The sequence below is a fragment of the Rhododendron vialii genome, chromosome 1a (assembly GCF_030253575.1).
Source record: "Rhododendron vialii isolate Sample 1 chromosome 1a, ASM3025357v1".
In the NCBI taxonomy this organism is placed as follows: domain Eukaryota; kingdom Viridiplantae; phylum Streptophyta; class Magnoliopsida; order Ericales; family Ericaceae; genus Rhododendron; species Rhododendron vialii.
In genome coordinates this window covers 8,493,751-8,514,684 of record NC_080557.1, presented here as the reverse complement: position 1 = coordinate 8,514,684, position 20,934 = coordinate 8,493,751, and the positions used below count along the sequence as shown (strand labels likewise).

The 20,934-nt window shown below is 38.2% G+C and overlaps 1 protein-coding gene across 1 annotated transcript in view; it reads right to left on the bottom strand.

The window, feature by feature from the left end:
- The window catches only part of LOC131316087 (probable LRR receptor-like serine/threonine-protein kinase At3g47570), a 124,929-nt gene that overhangs the window by 40,125 nt on the left and 63,870 nt on the right, over positions 1-20,934 (bottom strand). The window contains exon 2 of the mRNA XM_058345363.1: positions 15,129-16,005. Coding sequence (XP_058201346.1) covers positions 15,129-16,005 — 877 coding nt within the window. The remainder of the gene's footprint in view (positions 1-15,128; positions 16,006-20,934) is intronic.

The following is a 20,934-nucleotide window of genomic DNA, read 5'->3' as shown; positions in this document are numbered from 1 at the left end:
GAAATACGCAGCCTAACCAACAAGCTTTCCCTCACCAGCAAGCTTTCCATCCAACCGCCACATACCAAAGAACCTCAAAAGCATTTACCGGTTCTCGAGACTGATTCCTCTTTGCTCACACAGAGAAGTGAGGAAGTAATACATAACATCACACAAACGTACACTGATCAGAAGATTGAGCAAGTGGTCCATGAAGTTACACAACTATATGCTCATGCCGGAAAAAATTCTAAAGGGGACAACAAAGATGATAATGCAAAACAAAGACCACGAAGGCAAAAAATGGATGACAACTATTACTATGGTTCAATCACAAAGGATGGTCGCAAAAAAGAACAAATTGTCCTTGTCGAAAGTGACGAGCCACAATCAGAAATCAAGAAACTTGATGACAAAATTCCTCCCCTAGGAAAAAAGGCAGACATTGTCCTTGCCTTGCTACCTGACGAATGCCAAGAAACAATCAGAAAATTTTGGGAACTCGAGGAGGGATGGTAAAAATACTAAACCCAACAATTTACTGTCTTTAAATCATTTTAGATTGGCTAATGTTATGTATATCATGCAGTACGCACATATGAGATTATGAATTAGATGACCTGCGCATATATCAAGAAGATGTGAGGTTTTTGCTATGTGATCGAGAATTAACAGGCTAGGTAACACAATAAAAAAAGAAGCAACTCTCTTTCTGTATTTTACGAGAAGTGTATATGAGATCTGTGCTTTTGTATGAGAACTGTATTTTTTCTATCAGAACTCTGTTTTTTCTATCAGAACTGTACGTGATAAACAAATACTTTTTACATTCTGATACAGCCAATAAATGCCTACGTCCACTTGCTGACTACAACACTACAACCACCAACATCTGAACCATCCTTTTCATTGGGAATAGAAGATTCCCAACAAGATATGCCGTTTGTCTTCAACAGCTTTTCATTAGTAAGAAAAGGAAGCACTCTCTCACAATTCATGTAGCATACACTCACAGTTAAGAGGTTGCCTAATTATCTTCTTTCCAAACAGACCTTCCTTGGAGGTGATCAAAACTCAGCTAACAGAGCACTTGATGTCGTCCGCTCAAAGATTTTGAATACCAGAACAATCCTTATCCCAATATATGGTTCAAACCATTATACTTTGCTTGAGCTAGACACCGTTGACCAGGAATGGAGGTTCTACAACTCCATCCACAGACAAGGGACAAGAGATAAATACTGTGAAGCAACTGCCAATCTGGTAACATAATCCCTCCTTATTTTCAGAAAAATATATGAACTCTTTCAACTGTGTATTGTAGTCTACATGAACAAACTATGTGAAATGTGTATCGTTAATGTATCCATGATCATATTATGTAACAGAGAAAGAATGTCACGAACTACATCAACCAACAATGCAAGAAGAAGATTAAAACCTCTGCAAAGCTCGTGTACGATGCACCACAACAAGAACCATGCTCGTAAGTATCCTTCAACTACCAAAACTCGTCACTGCATCTTATATAAGCCCCTAACATTAGTCTTGTACTCACAGGGTTGATTGTGCAGTTGTTGTTACCTACATCATTCGCCAAAAGCTAATGAAAAAACCAATTCAAAGCAACCTCACAAAGCAACAATGCCTTCAAATGAGGGCTGAGATTGTGCAAGTATTTGTCAGTGACCCGAAGAGATCATGGACTCCAGAGATCTATCATAATAGGATGGAAAATCTCAGACTGCAAAAATATTATGACGACCAGGAGCTTCTTGAAGAGAAAAAAAAAAGGTATAGATTCAACTTCCTCATCAAAAGTTCGTAGTGGTGTTGTTCATCAGTTGAATAGTGGTTAATGAATTGTTTAGTTTACTGGTAAATGAAGATATACAATCTCAGACTGCAAAAATAGTTTTGAAAGTGAAAGTAGTGCAGATGGGTAATGACATGGTGGAGGTGATGTTCATGACTTGTATAGTGGTTAATGCATACTGTTCAGTTTAGTGGTTAATGAAAATATACAATCATCTTTCTTTGAACTCTATTTTTCATTGTTCAAAGTTTGCAATTCGCATTGGAGGAAAAAAACAGTTCTCATACACACTTCTCATACAAAAAATTGCAGTTCGCATAGAAAAAATACAGTTATCATGCACACTTCTTATAGAAAAATTCACAATTCTCATAGAAACCTAACATAGTAGAAACCTCATTAACCACTGCAAAAATATTAGTTTCGGATGTGGACTAGTTTTGGATGTGAAAGTAGTGCATATGGGTAATGACGTGGTGGAGGTGTTGTTCATGACATGTATATTGGTTAATAAGTTGTTTAGTTTAGTGGTTAATCAAGATATATAATCTTTCTCTAAACTCCATTTTTCATTGTTCACAGTTTTCAGTTCGCATAGAGAAAAAACACAATTCCCATAGAAAAATTTGCAGTTCGCATAGAAAAAACACAGTTCTCATACACAGTTCTCATAGGAAATTTCACAATTCTCATAGAAAATAACCAATTCTCATAAAAAATTTAAAGGGTATTTTTGTAAATTACATCTTCAACGTGAAACCCTATTTTATATGGCCTATAAATATCCCTCTTTCTCTTCCCATTTCTTCATTTCCCATCCTCAACACAACTACAACAAAAAAATCCTAAAAAATGGCAGAAGACTTGGCAAGGCTCATCAAAAATGCCGTAGATGCATCACTCAAAGAGACCAGTGAAAAACTTGATAAAACCCAAGTCCGATTCTTCGAAAATCAGGACAATATCAACCTTCTCAAGAAAAAAGTGCAGATCTTCAAAGATTGGAAACTTGCCAAAGATTTGGCAAAGGAAGCGGAAGCAGAAGAAGCAACTACTAGTAGAAACGTGCGACCAAGAAGACAACCACCAACTAACTAGGGATCTAATTTTTCAGTTTGGCTGTTCTATGTTTTTTTTTATTTTTTTCTTTCTTTCTTAGTAGATCTCTTGTTTAAATCTGGTACTTTCTTCTTCTCCTTGTATTTGGATCTATCAATTCCATTTAGGATGTTTGAAATGTGTACTTTCTTCTATCGTCAGGTGTATTCAACGATGTATGTCTTATAAATCTAGATGTGTTTCTTTGTTTATTATATTTCTAATTGTCAAAAATACTTAAACAAAAAAAAACAGTCACAATTAATTAATAATCTCGAATATATTCTATTTTTTGTTTTATTTATTATTATTATTTATTATTTTTCAAACAAAGATCTCTAGATTTTATTTTTGTTTTTTATACCCAAAATCGTTGCACTTTAAACCGTTCATCACGTGTATCACTACCACCTTCTCACTCCATTAAATACCTGAAAGGTTAAACACCGCACACGACTTTTCATTTCCAGAGAGAGAGAGAGAGAGAGAGAACAAATCTCTAACGCAAACGACAATGGCAGCCCCAAATCAAAATGCTTCGGACGACACACCACCAAACCAAGCTCCGAAAATCTCAACCATGGAGGATGCTGTGAAGAAGATCATTGAGGAGCATGTGGCTCCTCTCAAAGCTGAAGTGGAACGCCTGCATCGCCAGCACAGGACACAGAGCATCGATCTTCTCCGCCTTAGGTTAGACATCCAGGCATTGATGGACGCTCACAGAGCAGGAGGGAACAAGGAGGAGGAGGACGAGGAAGAGGAAGATGCACAGTAGAAGTTAGGGTTTGGTGCCTCAACTACTTTTTGGAAAATTAGGGTTTCTAGTTGGGGTTCATCAACATTTTGGGAATTTTTTGCTACTTTTTGGCTCCTTCCTCAAATGATTAAGGAATTTAACTCCGATGAAAATTAGACTTTGTAGTTGCGTTAAACCACTGATGCTGTAATTAGTGCTATCTGACTGTGATGATAATTAGGGTCTTCTGAATGTTAAGTTGGATTTCATCTATGTTAATAATCGTTTGCTATTTGTTAGTATGGTTTGGTGTATGTCAATTTGATGCATATTTTGTTACAATTTAACATATCATCGAAAATACACACTTCTCATAGTGGGAAAAAACACTTCTCATGAAAAAATATACACTTCTCATAAAAAAAAATACACTTCTCATGGAAAAATACACACTTTTCATAGAAAAAAACACACTTCTCATAGAAAAATAAACACTTGTCATACAAAGTTCTCATATAGTAAAAACACAATTTTGATACATATTTCACATAGAAAATACACACTTCTCATAGAAAAAATAAAGTTTTCATAGAGCTATACACACAGGTTGCTTAGATACTTCACATAATTCAAAGTGCTAGAATAAAATACACAAATTTTCTTATTCTCAACAATTATTTCATGAATCAAATCCAAAAACATTGTTTTTTGGTACAAAAGATAGTATAACATTATTTTTTGTACAACTCAATCATTAAAACCTAAAAATCAGGCCTCAAATCCTCCTTACAAGTAAGTTTGTTATGATTCTCCATCTTCCCACACCTACCACACTTCATTTCTCTAACCTTCTTCCCATTCGAACGAATACTCTTCTTCTTAGGCCGCCCTGGAGGCTTTTTTGACAATGGTGGCAGAATACTAGTACCACAATCAACCACATCACCTTTCAACAATGACGCAACTGGGTAAATTGGTTTTGAATACACTTGATGATAACTCTCAACATGAAAAAAATGCTCTACAAACAAGTTCAAATCCTTACCACTATATTTGATAGCACAGACAGCGTGGCAACAAGGGAATCCATTCAACTGGCACCAACAACAACTGCATGTACGCCTCCCAATATCAACACATACAGACGGATCCATGTTAACTTCAAATATATCAGCACTTGAAGGAATCACTTTCCATATTTTAACTAAATCATATAACTTCTCCAACCGAGACTCCCCATAAGGACAAATCACCTGATCCCATTTACTTGCCCTTTCTCTCCTCAAACACATTGATTTCATCATCTTCTTCCTTATACGATCAACCATATCCACCACGGGCAATTCACGCTCTTTCAATATCCATGAGTTAAAGCACTCAGCTAGACTAGAGGACATTGCTCCATAACGTTGCTCTGGGAAAAAAACATTTGCCCAGCGCTCATTAGGCAACTCCGACAGAAAATGAACAACAACTGCACCACCGTATTTTAGCAAATTACCCATATGCTGATTAAACTTTGCCACAGTGGGAGCATAAGCACATTTTGAAAACACTCTGATCAAACTCTCTTTATACTTGACATTTGTGGATGCCAAAGCAATACGCAAGTTACCCTTCAAATGATAGAGACAGTAAGCATGAAAGCTTAAAGAAAACACCTTAGCAACACCCTCTTTTATTCCTCTGTGACGGTCAGATATAAAAACAAAAATCCTTCTCTCTTCATCCAAAATACCATGCAACTTCTCCATAAACCAAAGCCAATTATCATTATTCTCAAAATCAACCACACCAAATCACAATGGAAATAGACCTGAGAAGGAAAAAATAATTCAGTTACCAGTTCATACATATGGCAAAATCAGTTATCACACTTCAGGAACCAGTTCTCTTAATTTTAAAAACAGTTCTCATATTTCTCATAGTGTATTATAGTCTATGTGAACTGCATGTTATATTCATATGAGAATTGTATATGTAATCTATTTCATACCTGCATTACCATCTTTAGCTCAATCACACCTCAAGCATCCTATATGACTATAAGAAACCAGTTCTCATAGTTCAGACACCAGTTCTCATAGTTCTAAAAACAGTTCTCATGCATATTTCTCATACTGCATTGTAGCCTATGTGAAATGTGTGTAAGTAGTCATATGAGAATTGTATATGTGATCTATTTCATACCTGCATTACCATCTTTAGCTGAAGCAAACATCAAGCATCCCATATGCCTTGCCTTCAAGAACGTTGCATCAACAAATAAAATAGGCGTGCAGTGCTTAAATCCTTGTACACATGCATCAAACGCTACAAACAACCTCAAAAAACGATTTGTGGTTTGATCCCACTCAACATCAAAAACACTTCTAGGATCCGAATTCAGAACAACATTACGATACCATTGAAGTTGATTAAAAGAATCTGAATAATCTCCAAATGCACTTGACTTGGCTTTCTGGACAGCTAACCAAGCACGATTATATGACACATCCACCCCATAATACTCCTTCAAATCATCAACAACATCAACAGGACGTTTCTTTGACTTGTCTCGAACATCATCCTTTATCAATTGACTAATCAGAGATGAATTAGCATGATAGTTCTTTGTCGTACGCCCAGCAACACCACAACAATGAACATTATAATACCTTTTGATGTAAAGGCAACCACTGACCTTGTCAAGTCTAGCATGGATATTCCACTTACAAGATTTTACTTTACAAACTGCAATCACTCTCTCTGTTTCATTCTTTACAAAGTCAAACTCAAAAGAATGAACAATTGAATATTTCCGCAATGCATCACGAAAACCTTCCGAACCCCCAACAAACAACTGACCAACACTTTTAATGAGCTCTTTCCACGCATCGGACAACCTTGGCCGATGCTGATGCGAGCAAAACATGGCTCCCAAATCATCCTCTTTACCTACATATTCCATTGATTCCAACCGAGAGCCGACTAACCCTTGCCCACTGAAACAAATGCCATTACTAGTGCTAGCACCACCACTATCGAAAACCCCACTACTATTAGCACCAACATCAACACCACACCTACTAATACCACTATCAAAACCACGACTATGTACTACTGTAACTTCAATGCAATTCAATCCAATACTATCAGCTACAGCAAACATCACCTCCAAATCTTCATCATTATATAACATGGTACTAGGATGATCATGTATAGCATAAAAGAGTTGCAATGAGTGTCTTCTCAAATCACTAAACTTGCCACACAATATCTTCATAAAATCTCCAATTCTCGATGACCGAGACAACTTTATTCCAGCACACAATCTATTGTATTTACAAAACAAAATCAATGATTTCTCCGTTTCCCTAACAAAAAAACAAACAATTCACACAAAGGAAAATGACACAATTCTCATAAACCAACACAGTTCTCCTATAAAAAACACAGTTCTCATATAAAATAAACACAGTTCTCATTTAAAAGACACAATTCTCATAAACACTTCTCATGCAAAAAACACAAAAAGACAGTTCACATCAAAATCTAACAAACAAACACAATGATAGTTCAAGTTAGACCTCAATCTAACAACAAAAATGATATTTAAATAATAAAAATATGAAAATAATCACATAAGCAGTAAAAAAATCAAAATCTAACAACATAAACGACAATTAAACAGTTCTCGTGCAAAATACACAAAACGACAATTCACATCAAATTCATATGAGAACTATAGTTCAGAAACCAGTTCTCATAGTACAAAAACTAGTTCTCATAGTTCAGACACCAGTTCTCATAGTTCAAAAATCAGCTCTCATAATTCAGAAACCAGCTCTCATAGTTCAGAAACCAGGTCTCATAATTCAGAAACCAGTTCTCATAGTTCAGAAAACAGTTCTCATAGTTTAGAAACTAGTCCTCATAGTTCAGACACCAACTCTCGTAATTCAGAAACCAATTCTCATAGATCTAAAAACAGTTCTCATATATCAAAACAATCACAAAAACACTGAAAAAAAACAAATCTACCAACAAAAACGGCATTAAAATACCTCATCTGCTTGACTCCATCAACCTGCATCTCCTCACGCACCACAAAGCTACAACGAATCACAAAGCAACATACATCACTACTAAATGAAAAGTACATCAACTAAATAACTAATCAAATCTAATAACATACTCAAAAATACCTCAACAGATCGATTGAATCTCAATCCAACGCAATTCCTCCTCTCAATCGAACATCAATCGCTTAAGCTAGACATCAATCGTTATCTCTATCGTGATCTCTCCCTAGATCTCGATATCTCTCTCTCTCTCTCTCGAGATCGCGCTCTCTCTCTCTCTCTCTCTCTCTCTCTCTCTCTCTCTCTCTCTCTCTCTCTCTCTCTCTCTCTCTCTTCTCTCTCCGCCAATATTCTTTTGAAAACAAGCCTATATATAGTAAACCCGGAAAAGGGCAAAAACGTCTATCACCCAACATACCCGAGCCCTTCAGCTTCGGAAAAATATTTCAGGGTTGGGATCATACCGAGGCTAGAAAGGAGGACCAGCCTCTAATTATCTATAGAAACAAAGAAAGAAAGGAAAAATCCTCTCTAAGGGAAGAAATCCACATGCAGGTGAGGAGATTCGAACTCCTGATCTCTTAGTGAGATGCAAGAGTCCTGGTCAACTGAAGTAGCCCCAGTTGATTAGGTTTTAGCTCCTTAACACCCTAAAAAATGTGAAACCCGAGTTGTTGTGGGTCCGGATGGACTTAATTAACTACCGTTCGGCCAGAAATAACTTAGGATCCAACCAAAATTGCGAACAAACATCCGGACGACCGTGACTTCTGTCCAGACAGAGAACACCATTAGTAATGGGCTTATTAATAATCAGAAGCCACGAGCAATAAGGACTGAAAAGTACTCAATTAGTAATCAGAAGCCAAGAGCATTAAGGACTCAAAAAGTATATGTGCATAGCTTGCCTATTTTCACTCCTCTGCCACTCTACATTTGAAATCATGTATTGTGACAAGTGCTGATGAGATTCCTCATAGGGAAGTGAGTATACAGAACTAGCAAATCAGTACCTAGCTTATTGAACTAGTGTAAAAAAATGGAACTGCTAACCAAATTCCCACAATTGAACAAGTGTAAAAATTGAAGTAGCACATTGAAATGCTTGCTTTTACAGGACCAACAACTTCTCGATACAGCAAAAACCTCGTGCTTAAGCATTTGCGTGTGGTGTAGTGGTGTAAAGCAGTGGTGTATAATAGCATTTTCATAACAAATTCACCTTGGCACTCGGAAACAGGTTCACTGTGTATCCAAAGCAATATTGACATTTGCCCGTTCTAGAAGTACATGATTCGTCGGTACTTGATCCTATCCTTATGCAGCCAAGTTTTTCTTTCCTCTTAACACCAAATTTTGATGGAAGAAAGTGCCGAAACCAAAGTAAACCATCAAACTTGACAGGGACCCTTTGTCATTTTTCACCACCTCAAGTCAATCTCTCTTCAGGATGAAACTTCTTTTGCATTCAGGTCATATGAATCGAATAAAATAGCGTATCTGTCCACAATTTGACACTTTTCATAATATTGGCCTTGATCTTTGGCATCGTTTCTGGGGGTTACAAAATGGCTTTGGATCCTATGTCCAGATTATTTGTCACACTTCCCTGTCCGACACTTCACGTGTTGACAAGTGTCCACCAATTAAACTTAACTCCACTGAAATCACTACGGTTCTTCCTTTAATCCCATTTTTGTGCTTGGCGATTTGCTACACAAATTGAAGAAAATAGTGATTTACCTAATCCCAATGGAAATACTATTTTCCTTTTAAAAAAAAAAGAAGTACTCCTCTGTTATTCACACAAGCATTGAGCTAATTTCTTCACCGTCTCTCATTAGTGATCAATTAGACTTAGTTTTAATTGGCTTTTACTCTGAGTGGTGACTGATGTTGCAGTTTAGTAGTGGATTTGTATCTAATTCCATTTAGGTTTACTTACAGTCGGGGACATATTCAATGGGAAGATAATTGTGAGTTGGACTGGCTGAAAATTCTAATGAGTCAAGAGAGACTTGGTGACAAACTTGGTGCTGCTCTAGCAGACTAGCACCATAAACACTGCCTTGGCCTTACGCCCGCCTCACTGGAAATTCCAAACAATAATGATTCCACACTTTGCACGCTTCAACCATGATCTTCCGCTGGTATAGAAGATCGGATGTGAATCACAAGGAAGTGATCCAACAAAGCATGTTTTCCATGTCTCAAGTACCATGCGAGAAAATAGGTCGCAACAGAGATTTCCCATACCTTATCTTTGAACCTTTCTCACAATTCTCAAAATGAGTCATAGAAACCTTCAGGGGGATCCGGACGACGTGACCAAGAAAAACTCGTCTGGTTCAAAACAGTACCGATCAAAGTTGACCTTGCATACATTACCATTCTCACATGGATTGCAAGTATAAAAAATCTGTAGTTCTTCAGTCTTATTGCCAAAAGATAATTTCATCATGCCATTCCCACAAGGAATGAGAGTGCATTTGAAGTAGCAAGGAATGGACGGCCTTAGATGACAGGAATTTGAGTATTTGGATTTGGCACAGGTGGTGTGTGTCAAAGACAATAAAATCAACGAGAGTAAAATTTTCCCCCTTTGAACCAACATATCCTCCACTATTCCCCTGTCTTTTTATTGAGCGCTCAGCTAGTTGAAGTGTTATCGAAGTTGACTTAAGCTCACCTAGTTCTAACTGCTCATAAACTGAATAAGGCGCAACGAATTGTACGTTCTCTCTCAAGGTTACTTTCCTCCAGGAGGATATGAGATTTTTAGCACACTAAAGAGAGAATATTATAGAAATTCACAGAAAAGAAGGAAAATCAAGAGAATCACAAAGTAACACAAGAACCCTAGAACTCATTCAAGAACCGAATCATATTTTCTCTTTATAGAAACTTTATGTCCATCTCAAAACCAATTGGCAATGAGTGGTGAGGTCCCAGATGTTATTAAGTGATCACCCATTCCACTCCCAAGCAATGTGGGATTCAATTCCTTAACATCCCCCCTCACGTGCAGCCGCGTTTGAGGTCTGTCACGTGTGGCCACTTTTGGGTCCTATCATCGTGCAGCCTTTTCGCTGGTCTGTCATCGCGGGGTGTGGATTGTGAATTTTATAAAATGTGGGGTGGAACGGGCCCCGTTTTGATACCATATAGAAACTTTATATCCATCTCAAAACCAATTGGCAATGAGTGGAGAGGTCCCAGATGTTATTAAGTGATCACCCATTCCACTCCCAAGCAATGTGGGATTCAATTCCTTAACAAATATATGGTGCTCATTAAGGCTCAAAATGACGAAACAACACTTAGATAGGGAGCGGAGTTGGTGATGCATGCCGTGCTTGTCATATGTCGTTTCCCATGCTATGCACTACACTTTTTGTTTTTATCCGAACCTTTGCCCGAGCGCCGACCCAGACTCGAGATTTTTTAATTGAAGTACATTTTTCAATTTGTCTTACCTTAATAGCCGAAGGCCCAAATCGGTATTTGGCTTCTTCTCCAACCTAATTTTTTTTTCAATTGAAAGAAGAGGTCATTTTTACATTAGATATGAAGTACAGAGTACAAATCTGGGACACTGCACCCCTACCGATCAAGTCCATGATCACCACCACCATTCCTTGCCACCTTTTCGCCACACCCATACTCTCTACCCTCCCACAACGAAACAAACTGAATATAAAATCAACGGGCAGAAACAATTTTGCTAACAAGCATCTGGACGGCCGTGACTTCTGACTCGTCTGAGAATGCCAAAAGAGACCAAACCCACCAAAGAAAACTGAGGCCAGTTAATTTGCGAAATGAATGCACAAAATGTGTGAATACTGATGAATAATGCATCTAAATTGTAGCCATAAAATATACGCAATAAGTAATTGGAAAAAGTATATTTTCAGTACTCTGCCACTCTGCCTTTGTGGTGTCATGCATTGTGATCTTGTAATTGTGAGGTTATGCCAGAAGTTACGGTGTCTCCAAAAGGGAAGGTGACTATTACAGACATCATCATGACCTCTTTGGCTATTACAGACATTATTATGGCCAGACATCATCATGGCCACCATAGCATCAAAAAATGCTACTTCTATTGAACCGACGACTTTTCAATACAGTAAAATCCATGTGCTTGAGCATTTTCAAGCTGTGTATAGCTGTGATGTAATTGCATTTTCGTAGCGAATTTACATAGGCCACTCAGAAACTGGTTCACTGTTTTTCCAAAGCGATATTGACATTTGCAGACATGTAAAAGAAGAAGAAAAAAAAAAAAACCGTTAAACATGACAGGGATCCTTGCTCATATTTCACCACCTCAAGTTTTGCGTTCAGGTGATCACATGAATTGAATAAATAGCGTGTCTATCCATATTTGCACTTTTCATGAATGTTGTGCCTTCAGCGAAAAGAAAAATGAAGCAGCAAAATATGAACTCTGAATTCTGCAAATAGTAAAAGAAAATATATGCGAAATGACGACGCTGAAAAGCTATGAATCACATGAAATGAAAACGCTATCCTAGATGTTGGAACCGGGATTCGTTTACCACTGGAAATTCGCAACACACCAAAAAGTAAACAAGATTAGAAACTTACTGGACCAATTTCAGGCGTCCGGAAATTGGCAGTCGAAGCTAGTATTTTTATGAATAATACTATATCCTTAAAGCAAATTCGTCCCCCACACTGGTGCTCTTGGGTCTCTTGAACGTTTGCCTTCAATAATTACCCGATTTTCGTAGAACAGAAGTAACACTCCAATTTGTTCAACAAGCGAACGCAAACTTGTGTAGTAGTCTCTCAGACTCCATATGTATGCAATGTAAGTGCTCTGTATTTTTCCGGTCGTCGAAAAAGAATGCAAGTGATCTAATTTATAGGTATGATGAACAGAGCCGAACAAAAGGATGGGAACTCATCGGACAAACCGAAACAGTAAAGTTGTGACTGTTAATGGCAAACAAATGCCCACTTTGAACAGGCACACCTCTTTTCCATTATGAATTAATATTTTTGATACAAAATTAATTCCCATAAAAAGAATATATAGCTAATCGGTCAAGCCCAATTTCCTTAGTCACACCTAGTAAATATATATTCTTTGTTTCCCACATTATAAAATAATAATGTGAGTCCTTCCACACTTCAGACAAAAATCATGTGATTATTTTGGAGTCAATTTTCATTCACTCCCAAATGATTTTAATTTAAAAATTAAAATTCCATTTTATCCATCACCAGCTAGCCTTCCTCTCCTACTTTCTGTTAATTGCACTAGGTTTTTGGCAAGCAGTCGCAATGCTTGCCAATTATTGAGTCAATAATGGGTGAAAGCTAAAAGAATAAGATGAAGTAAGATATTGAGTGAAAGGTAACGGTTCCAGATTTCTCCACTTTTTTTTTACCTTCATTAATCCTCGATCCCACAAAGATATGATCTTAATACAGCTTAACACCAAAATCATCATTAAAAAAAATAGAAGGGAAAAAAAACACGAATATTCCAGATTTTGAGTGTATTTCTTGATCCCGAAGGACATATTGCAGGACACAAAGTACAGAAGTAAGTAATGTAGGCCTTAATCTTTGGCTTAGTTTTGGGGGTCGCTTCAATTTTTTTATCTCTCTTCTCTGATCTGCTAGACGTACCATTCGTTGTGTTACAGGTTTCTCAGTATCCTTTTCCTGTGTTCCACAAACCACCTAACAAACACTGATTAGAGTAGAATAAGTTTATAACACATGCTGAAAATGGTATGAGCAAACCGTGGAATCCATAACCTACTTAAACTACAGAAGTAATAAATTAAAGACAAGACAGGATCATCAATCCAACCATAGCCTTATTAAAGTACACTTATTCGGGAAAGTTGCAAACTCAGGCAAACTAAAAACGTTAAAGAAACAGAACCAGAAATTACAGCATAGTATACTGCGATAAGTCTATGACAAGCAGCAGAAGAATTGAAGCCTCACATAGCTAATGCTCAAGAAGTGTCTTCAACGCCAACTACACCTCGGAAACCTACAACAGGAATAATGCTGATAATTAGATTCCACAAATGTTGGACGTAATGTGATAAAAGAGTAAAAAATGGCACGGATAACATAATTCGTTTATAACTGCAAAAATGTCAGCTGTCTTGAGCATAATTCGTCTCCTTCTGCTGTAGCGAATTATAGCATAGATAAAAACTTCTTTTCAAACATAGTAAATTGTGACCACCTAGGTCAAGTAGAATAGTTTGTTAGGCATTATGTATTTAAGCATCTACAGTGAAGAAATTTGGCAGTTTCATTGTAAAATGCATGATTTCTTAAGTGAGTAAGAAAGTTTTGCGCGCCCTACCTACTCATTGATCACACTGGAATTCTTAGATCGTCAACCTACATGTGCTCCACTTCCAAGAAGAATGTTCTTGATCTTAAGCAAGTCAGTGAGAACCTCATTGATGTCTGGTCGATTTGTGGATTGTTCCTCTGAACAAAAGATTCCAACTTGAAGTAGTGAAATCAAGCACTCGTGAATTTTGTGACTGCTAAGAGAGCTCTGATTCAAAACGCCACCGATACTTGTGCTTGCCTCGCCAATTTGTCCTTGCAGAATCAATGTTCGGTCGAAAATGCTCTCCACTGATTCGGGTGGAGCCATCTTAGCGAATTTGTGGAGTGTCAGACTATCGGTAAACATGCCATCTGTAGGTCTCTTCCCGATGAACATCTCCAATAAAAGTATGCCATAGCTGTACACATCACCAGATGTTGAGGCTTCATTTCCCATGCCGTACTCTATAGTATGTGAACCATAAATTATTAAATAAACTTATGAAGATGCTAATATATCAGCGCATGGTATGTGCCTTGTGTAGACAAGACAATAATTTACAGTGATACAACATTTGCTTCTTGTGGTTATATATTGAATTGAGGTGTTGATGGTTCTAAATCTTCGTAAGAAGTCGAACGAAAATTCATGAATTTTACTTCAACTGATTGATTTACACAGTAAAGAACTTGAAAACTGTCTAATTTCCTCATTCAAATGGGAATAGCATAACTCGCTACGCCAAACTCAGCAGATCCCAGTGTATTGATAGTATACCTACTGGATAATGAGAAATGGCCATTGCTAAAAAAAGGTCCTATGACTACTGCCAAAGGAGACAAACAAAAACTCCCTATTGCTACGCTAAAACTAAGATGGCTATACATTGGTACATCTTCCCAGATGGGCCAAAAATAAGCCCTTTGTGCCAAGAAAAATGATGCAATTTTTTTTAAGTGGCGTTGGAGATTGCCCTTGATTCTCAGGCATTTTGAGAGCCAAATGATTTTTGGAAGTAGAAAATCAAACAAATAATCAGATTTGTGGTTTGGAAAAAGAATAATCAAAAGTGCCAAGAGACATATTTACCTGGAGCGGCATAACCAACTGACCCTCTTATGCCAATGAAGCTTGATTGAATTGAAAAAGACTCATGAGTGGCTTTGAGAAGGAATCTTGCTAAACCAAAATCAGCTACACGTGCAATCAATTCATTGTCCAAAAGAATGTTGCTCGGCTTCAAGTCACAGTGAACTATGGGATCCCAGCAATGATGATGAAGATAATCAAGAGCGGAAGCAACATCGATTGCTATAAGAAGCCTTTGTGGCAGGTTTAAACTCCTTTCCTCCTCGTGAACGCCAACTCCATTTCCATTTGGATGCAACCACTCCTCTAGGCTCCCATTGACCATGAACTCATAAACCAGAGCTTTGAAATCGTTACCTTGATAGTCAATACTTGAACATGCGGTAAGAATTCCTACAAGATTTCGATGTTTGATACTCTTCATGGCTTTACACTCGGCTATGAAACTCTTTGAGGCACCTTGGAATTGAAGGTTTAGAACCTTCACTGCAACAACTTTTCCACTTCGATCGAGAAGTCCTTTATAAACAGAACCAAAACTACCAACTCCAATTAAGTTGGATAGGGAGAACCCATCAGTAGCTCGAAGCAAACTTTGGTAGGACAATTGCGGAAATGAGTTTCCTAATACTCGGAATGGGGGTACTTTTGTAGTCTTCCTAGACCAACAAAGATAAAGAACACCCAACATCACAAGTAGTCCTAGAAGCCCAAATGATACCGAGAGTATTAATTTTCCAATTTGAGTGAATCCTTTCCTTCTACCCTTTTTAGAGTTGCAAATGCACAGCTGCAATTCAGCTATGCCCCCACAGAGCTTGTTGTTTCCTTCAACAGAAATGGCAGTTGAATTCTTAAATACACCTCTTTCCGGTACCTCCCCCTCGAAATCATTGAATGACATATCTAGTATGTTTAGAAAGATGAAGCCACCCAAGTACTCTGGGATTTGTCCTGAGAAATTGTTATGAGAAAGATTTAATTGGTCCAAACCTCTCAAATTAGCTAAGGTTGCAGGAAGATTTCCCCAGAATTTGTTGCCATCAAGGTATAGGAATCTTAGTGTTACACAGCTACCGAGAGTGCTTGGAATTCCTTCAGACAATGCGTTCTCAGAAGCATAAAATCCTACTAGATTTTTTAAATTTCCTACTTCTAGTGGAAGGTTACCAGCCAAATTGTTGTAAGATAGATTCAGGTACAACAACGATGAGATGCTGATAACTTCTTTCGGTATGATACCACTAAGATTATTTTGATCAAGATAGAGTAGCTGCAGTGATTGACATTTCCCCATACTTGAAGGGATGCTGCTTTGGAGATTATTTTGAGACAAATCAAGTTGGCTTAAAGAAGTTAAATTTGCAAGAGATAATGGAATCTCCCCATAAAAATTGTTACCATGGAGAGCCAAGAAGTGTAGCTTTTGAAGCTTCCCAATTTCAGCAGGGATGTTGCCGCTTAAATTGTTGTTTTTCATGTAAATAATCTCTAAATTAATAAGATTCCCTATCCCGGTTGGGATGCTCCCATCTATGTTGTTGCCATACAAAGCTAGTAGCATAAGTTGAGTGGAAAGGTTGCTAATCGACTCAGGCAACACCCCGCCAAAGTTATTGTCGCCCAAACTCAGACCGCACAACTTGGTAGCATTTGTCAAAGAGTTCATAAAGCTCAAATCATATACTTCCCCAGTTCCTAGATTATTATTTTCTAAAAATAATTTCTCAAGATCACGCAGCTTGTCTAACTGAGGGACTGTTCCTTTAAATTTAGTTTCTGCCAAGTCGAGGTTATTTAATTTGGTGGCATTGGATACTGAAATAGGTATATAACCAGTAAACAAGTTGAAAGCAAGAACTAGGCGCTGAAGATTAGGAAGAGTGATTCCTAGGTCCGAAGGAAGGCTGCCTTCAATTTGGTTATACAGTACTAGTAAGTGTCTCATAGAAAAGAGATTATAGATTGAGAAAGGAAAGGTACCGACCAACTGGTTCGCCCCTAATTTGAGAACTTCCAATTTTTTGCATCCACCCAGAGTATCTGGTATATTCCCAGTAATACTATTGGAATAAGCAGTAAGATTCGTAAGAGAAGATAGATTCCCAAGAGTGGAAGGCATACCTCCTGTAATGTTGTTTCTTTGAATAAGCAGTCTCTCGAGCTTAGTCAAAGAACCAAGCTCCGAAGGAATTTTCCCTACCAGCTTATTGCCAAAGAGTTCAAGGGCAACAAGGTTAGAGCAACTAGATATACTGGAGGGAATTTCACCAGTAATCGAATTATTGATCACTGTCAATATTCGTAGTCTCCGCAAGCGGCCGAGTTCTGGTGGAATTTCACGACTCAAGCTATTATTACCCAACCACAGTTCCCTGAGAAAACTCAAATTTCCGACGTGAGGCGAAATAGACCCAGTGAGCTCCTGATGTTCAAGCCTCAACACGATGACTCTCTGGTGTCGCCGGCCACATGTGACGCCAACCCATTGACAAAAGTGGATGGATTCATTCCACGAGTTCAGAGCTCCGAAGAGATCACTGGTTATTTCAGCCTTGAACGCAAGCAAGGCCAGACGGTCGGTCTCGTTCCCGCCTTGCCCAAAGCCGGCTACAAGAGGAGAGCCAGAATGCAAGGACAACAGAAAAACAACGTGCATGACAAGGAAGAATGGCTTTATCACTGCCATACCCATGTGGTGATTTTGGAATGCTGATTTTGTTGCGTGCTGATAACCTTGCTTTAATAGAGTGTAGATTTAAATCCAGGGTAATTGAAAAAAGGAGTGGGGCCACCTTCCCGTAAAATGACCAATGGGCAATGGCTATTCCATGATTAAGGCCTTGTTTGGCTTCACTTTTACCTTTTCCTTGAAACCATTTTCGCTAGGACAACAAAAAAATTTACTACTACAAAACGGCTTTGGATCCTCTGTCTAGATTATCTGTCACACTTTCCTCTCTGACACCTCACGTGTTGACAAGTGTCCACCGATTAAACTTTTCTTTAACTCCGTTGAAATCACTACGTGCAGTTCTTCCTTTAATCCCATTTTCGTGCTCGGCGATTCGCTACACAGATTGAGGAAAATAGTGATTTACTTGATCCCAATGGAAATACTATTTTCCTTATCCAAAAAATAAGGAGTGTTGCTATATGTACCGACCACGGGGAGGGAAAACGTACCGACGGCCGCCGGCGGGCCGTCTCCGGCCACCGGACGGTCGATCCGAGCCGTTCAAAAATTCTAAAAAATAAAACCGAGGGGGTCAACGCGGGAATCAAGGGCATCCGAGGTGTTTAGGGTGCTTGATCAAAGCACCCTTTTTTCGTGTATATATGTGTGTGTACATATATACACGAAAAAAGGGTGCTTTGATCAAGCACCCTAAACACCTCGGATGCCCTTGATTCCCGCGTTGACCCCCTCGGTTTTATTTTTTAGAATTTTTGAACGGCTCGGATCGGCCGTCCGGTGGCCGGAGACGGCCCGCCGGCGGCCGTCGGTACGTTTTCTCTCCCCCAATGGTCGGTACTCATAGATTTTTCGAAAAATAAGTACTCCTCTGTTATTCACACAAGCATTCAGCTATTTTCTTCACAGTCACTCATTAGTGATCGATTAGTGACACAACGGAATTCACAAGCGACTAGTTGCGTACTAATCTAAATGAGTTAAATGTTCAAGTCTACGAACGAGTTCTTGAGTCCACAAGAAGAAAGAGATAAACTCATAATTTTATTGATAATTGAATTAATTGGCCCTTAGGCCTACACCCCTATTTATAAGGAGTCCTAACAATAAGGCAACTACTTAGAGTAGAGACCAAGCAAAACAATTACTTGGAAACAAAGACCATAATAAAAACGAAAATATAATTTCCAAGAGAATAATAAATCCTACCAAAAGTAGGAAATAGAAAAATAAAAAACGTGCAAAACATGCAGCACAAATGTAATTTCTTAATAATATTGTTCCTAAATAAAATTTTCCAAAATATATAAAAATCCTACGATCTTGTCCTAAATCAATTAGACTTAGTTTTAATTGGCTTTTACTCTGAGTGGTGACTGATGTCGCAGTTTAGTAGTGGATTTGCATTTTTAATTCCATTAGGTTTACTTACAGTCGGGGACATATTCAGTGGGAAGATGATTGTGAGTTGGACTGGCTGAAAATTCTAATGAGTCAAGAGAGACATGGTGACAAACTTGGTGCTGCTCTAGCTGAATAGCTAGCACCATAAACACTGCTGATTAGTGGCCTTACGTACGCCCACCTCACCGGCAATTCCAAACAATAATGATATTCCACACTTTGCACACTTCAACCATGCACATAAGGTCTTCCACTGGTATAGAAGATCGAATGTGAATCACGAGGAAGTGATCCACCAAAGCTTGTTTTCCATGTCTTAAGTACCATGCGAGCTGAAAATAGGTCGCAATAGAGATTTCCCATACCTTATCTTTGAACCTTTCTGACAATTCTCAAAATGAGTCATAGAAATTTCATAGGGATCCGGACGACATGATCAACCAAGAAAAACTAGACAACAGAGTAAAACTTCCCCCCCTTGAACCAACATATCCTCCATTATTCCCCTATGTCTTTTTATTGAGCGATCAGCTAGTGAAGTATTCGCCCAGGTTACTTTCCTCCAGGATGATATGGGATTTTTATTTAGTTCCACTAAGAGAGAATATATGGTGCTCATTAAGGCTCAAAACCACGAAACAACACTTACATAGGGAGCTGAGTTGGTAATGCTCGCTCTAGCAAGCTTATGCCATTGCCGTGCCTGACATATGTGCTCGAGCTCGACAGCTAGGGGTTTCGCGTTTCGAGAGGCCACCAAATCATTTCCTATGTTGCACTACACTTTTTGTGTTAATATCGATATTCCCTCTGTCTTTCACAATGTCCGTGTAGAAACACTTTCCGAAAAAGGAAAGAAAAGAGTCGTTTACAACTGCAGTACTGCAGAAAGAGTCCATTCCAGTTGTTCTCCCCAATTTCACTTGAATTGCCTTTGTTTTCTTCAACGTGTATAACACAAGGGAGAAAAAAAGGTGGCAAATAAATTTCAGGGGCGCCGGACCCAGGAATTTGGAATAGTGGGTTCAATAAGTTTGGCTTAGGTTGGATTAATAACGGGCCTAACTTACCATACGAAATTCAAAGTGGTAAATTAGAAGTAACCAAAGCAGGTAGTAAATAATTTGAAAAAACGGACTAAAGAACTGCATATATTTACTATCAATCTTGGGGAGAAAAAACTTTCTTGAGAATTATTTTTTACTTGCAAATACACGACCAACTCAAGTTCTTCAATCGAGAATTTTACAATCACAGAAGAAAAATAAAAGCTACCAATAGAAAAAAATAATCTATTTTGTCCCACCACTTTCAAATTAGAGCCTAGGGTTTAGTTTTACCTAATATTATAGTATGGCTCAATTGCTTATGGGCCATTATTTTCAAATTTGTTTGCTAAAGAAGATGGAGAGAGGCTGTAGAGTAAGAGATAGAGACCTTGCATCTAAGAGGAAGCAAAAGCTCATTACATGACCCATAGAGCTTCATTGTTTTTCATATCAGAGAGAGTGCGACATTTTTTAATGGTTGGAAATGGTGTAATTTCTATTACATACGTGGGGCAACCATAAAATTTGTGGGGCAAGAACCATAAGATTTAGTATCACCCACAAAATTTGGAGGGCAAGAACCGCAAGGCATGGAATCTTTGGGGCAAAGTTATCCAAAATACCCAAAACAGTATACATATTCTCGGAAAATTTTGCC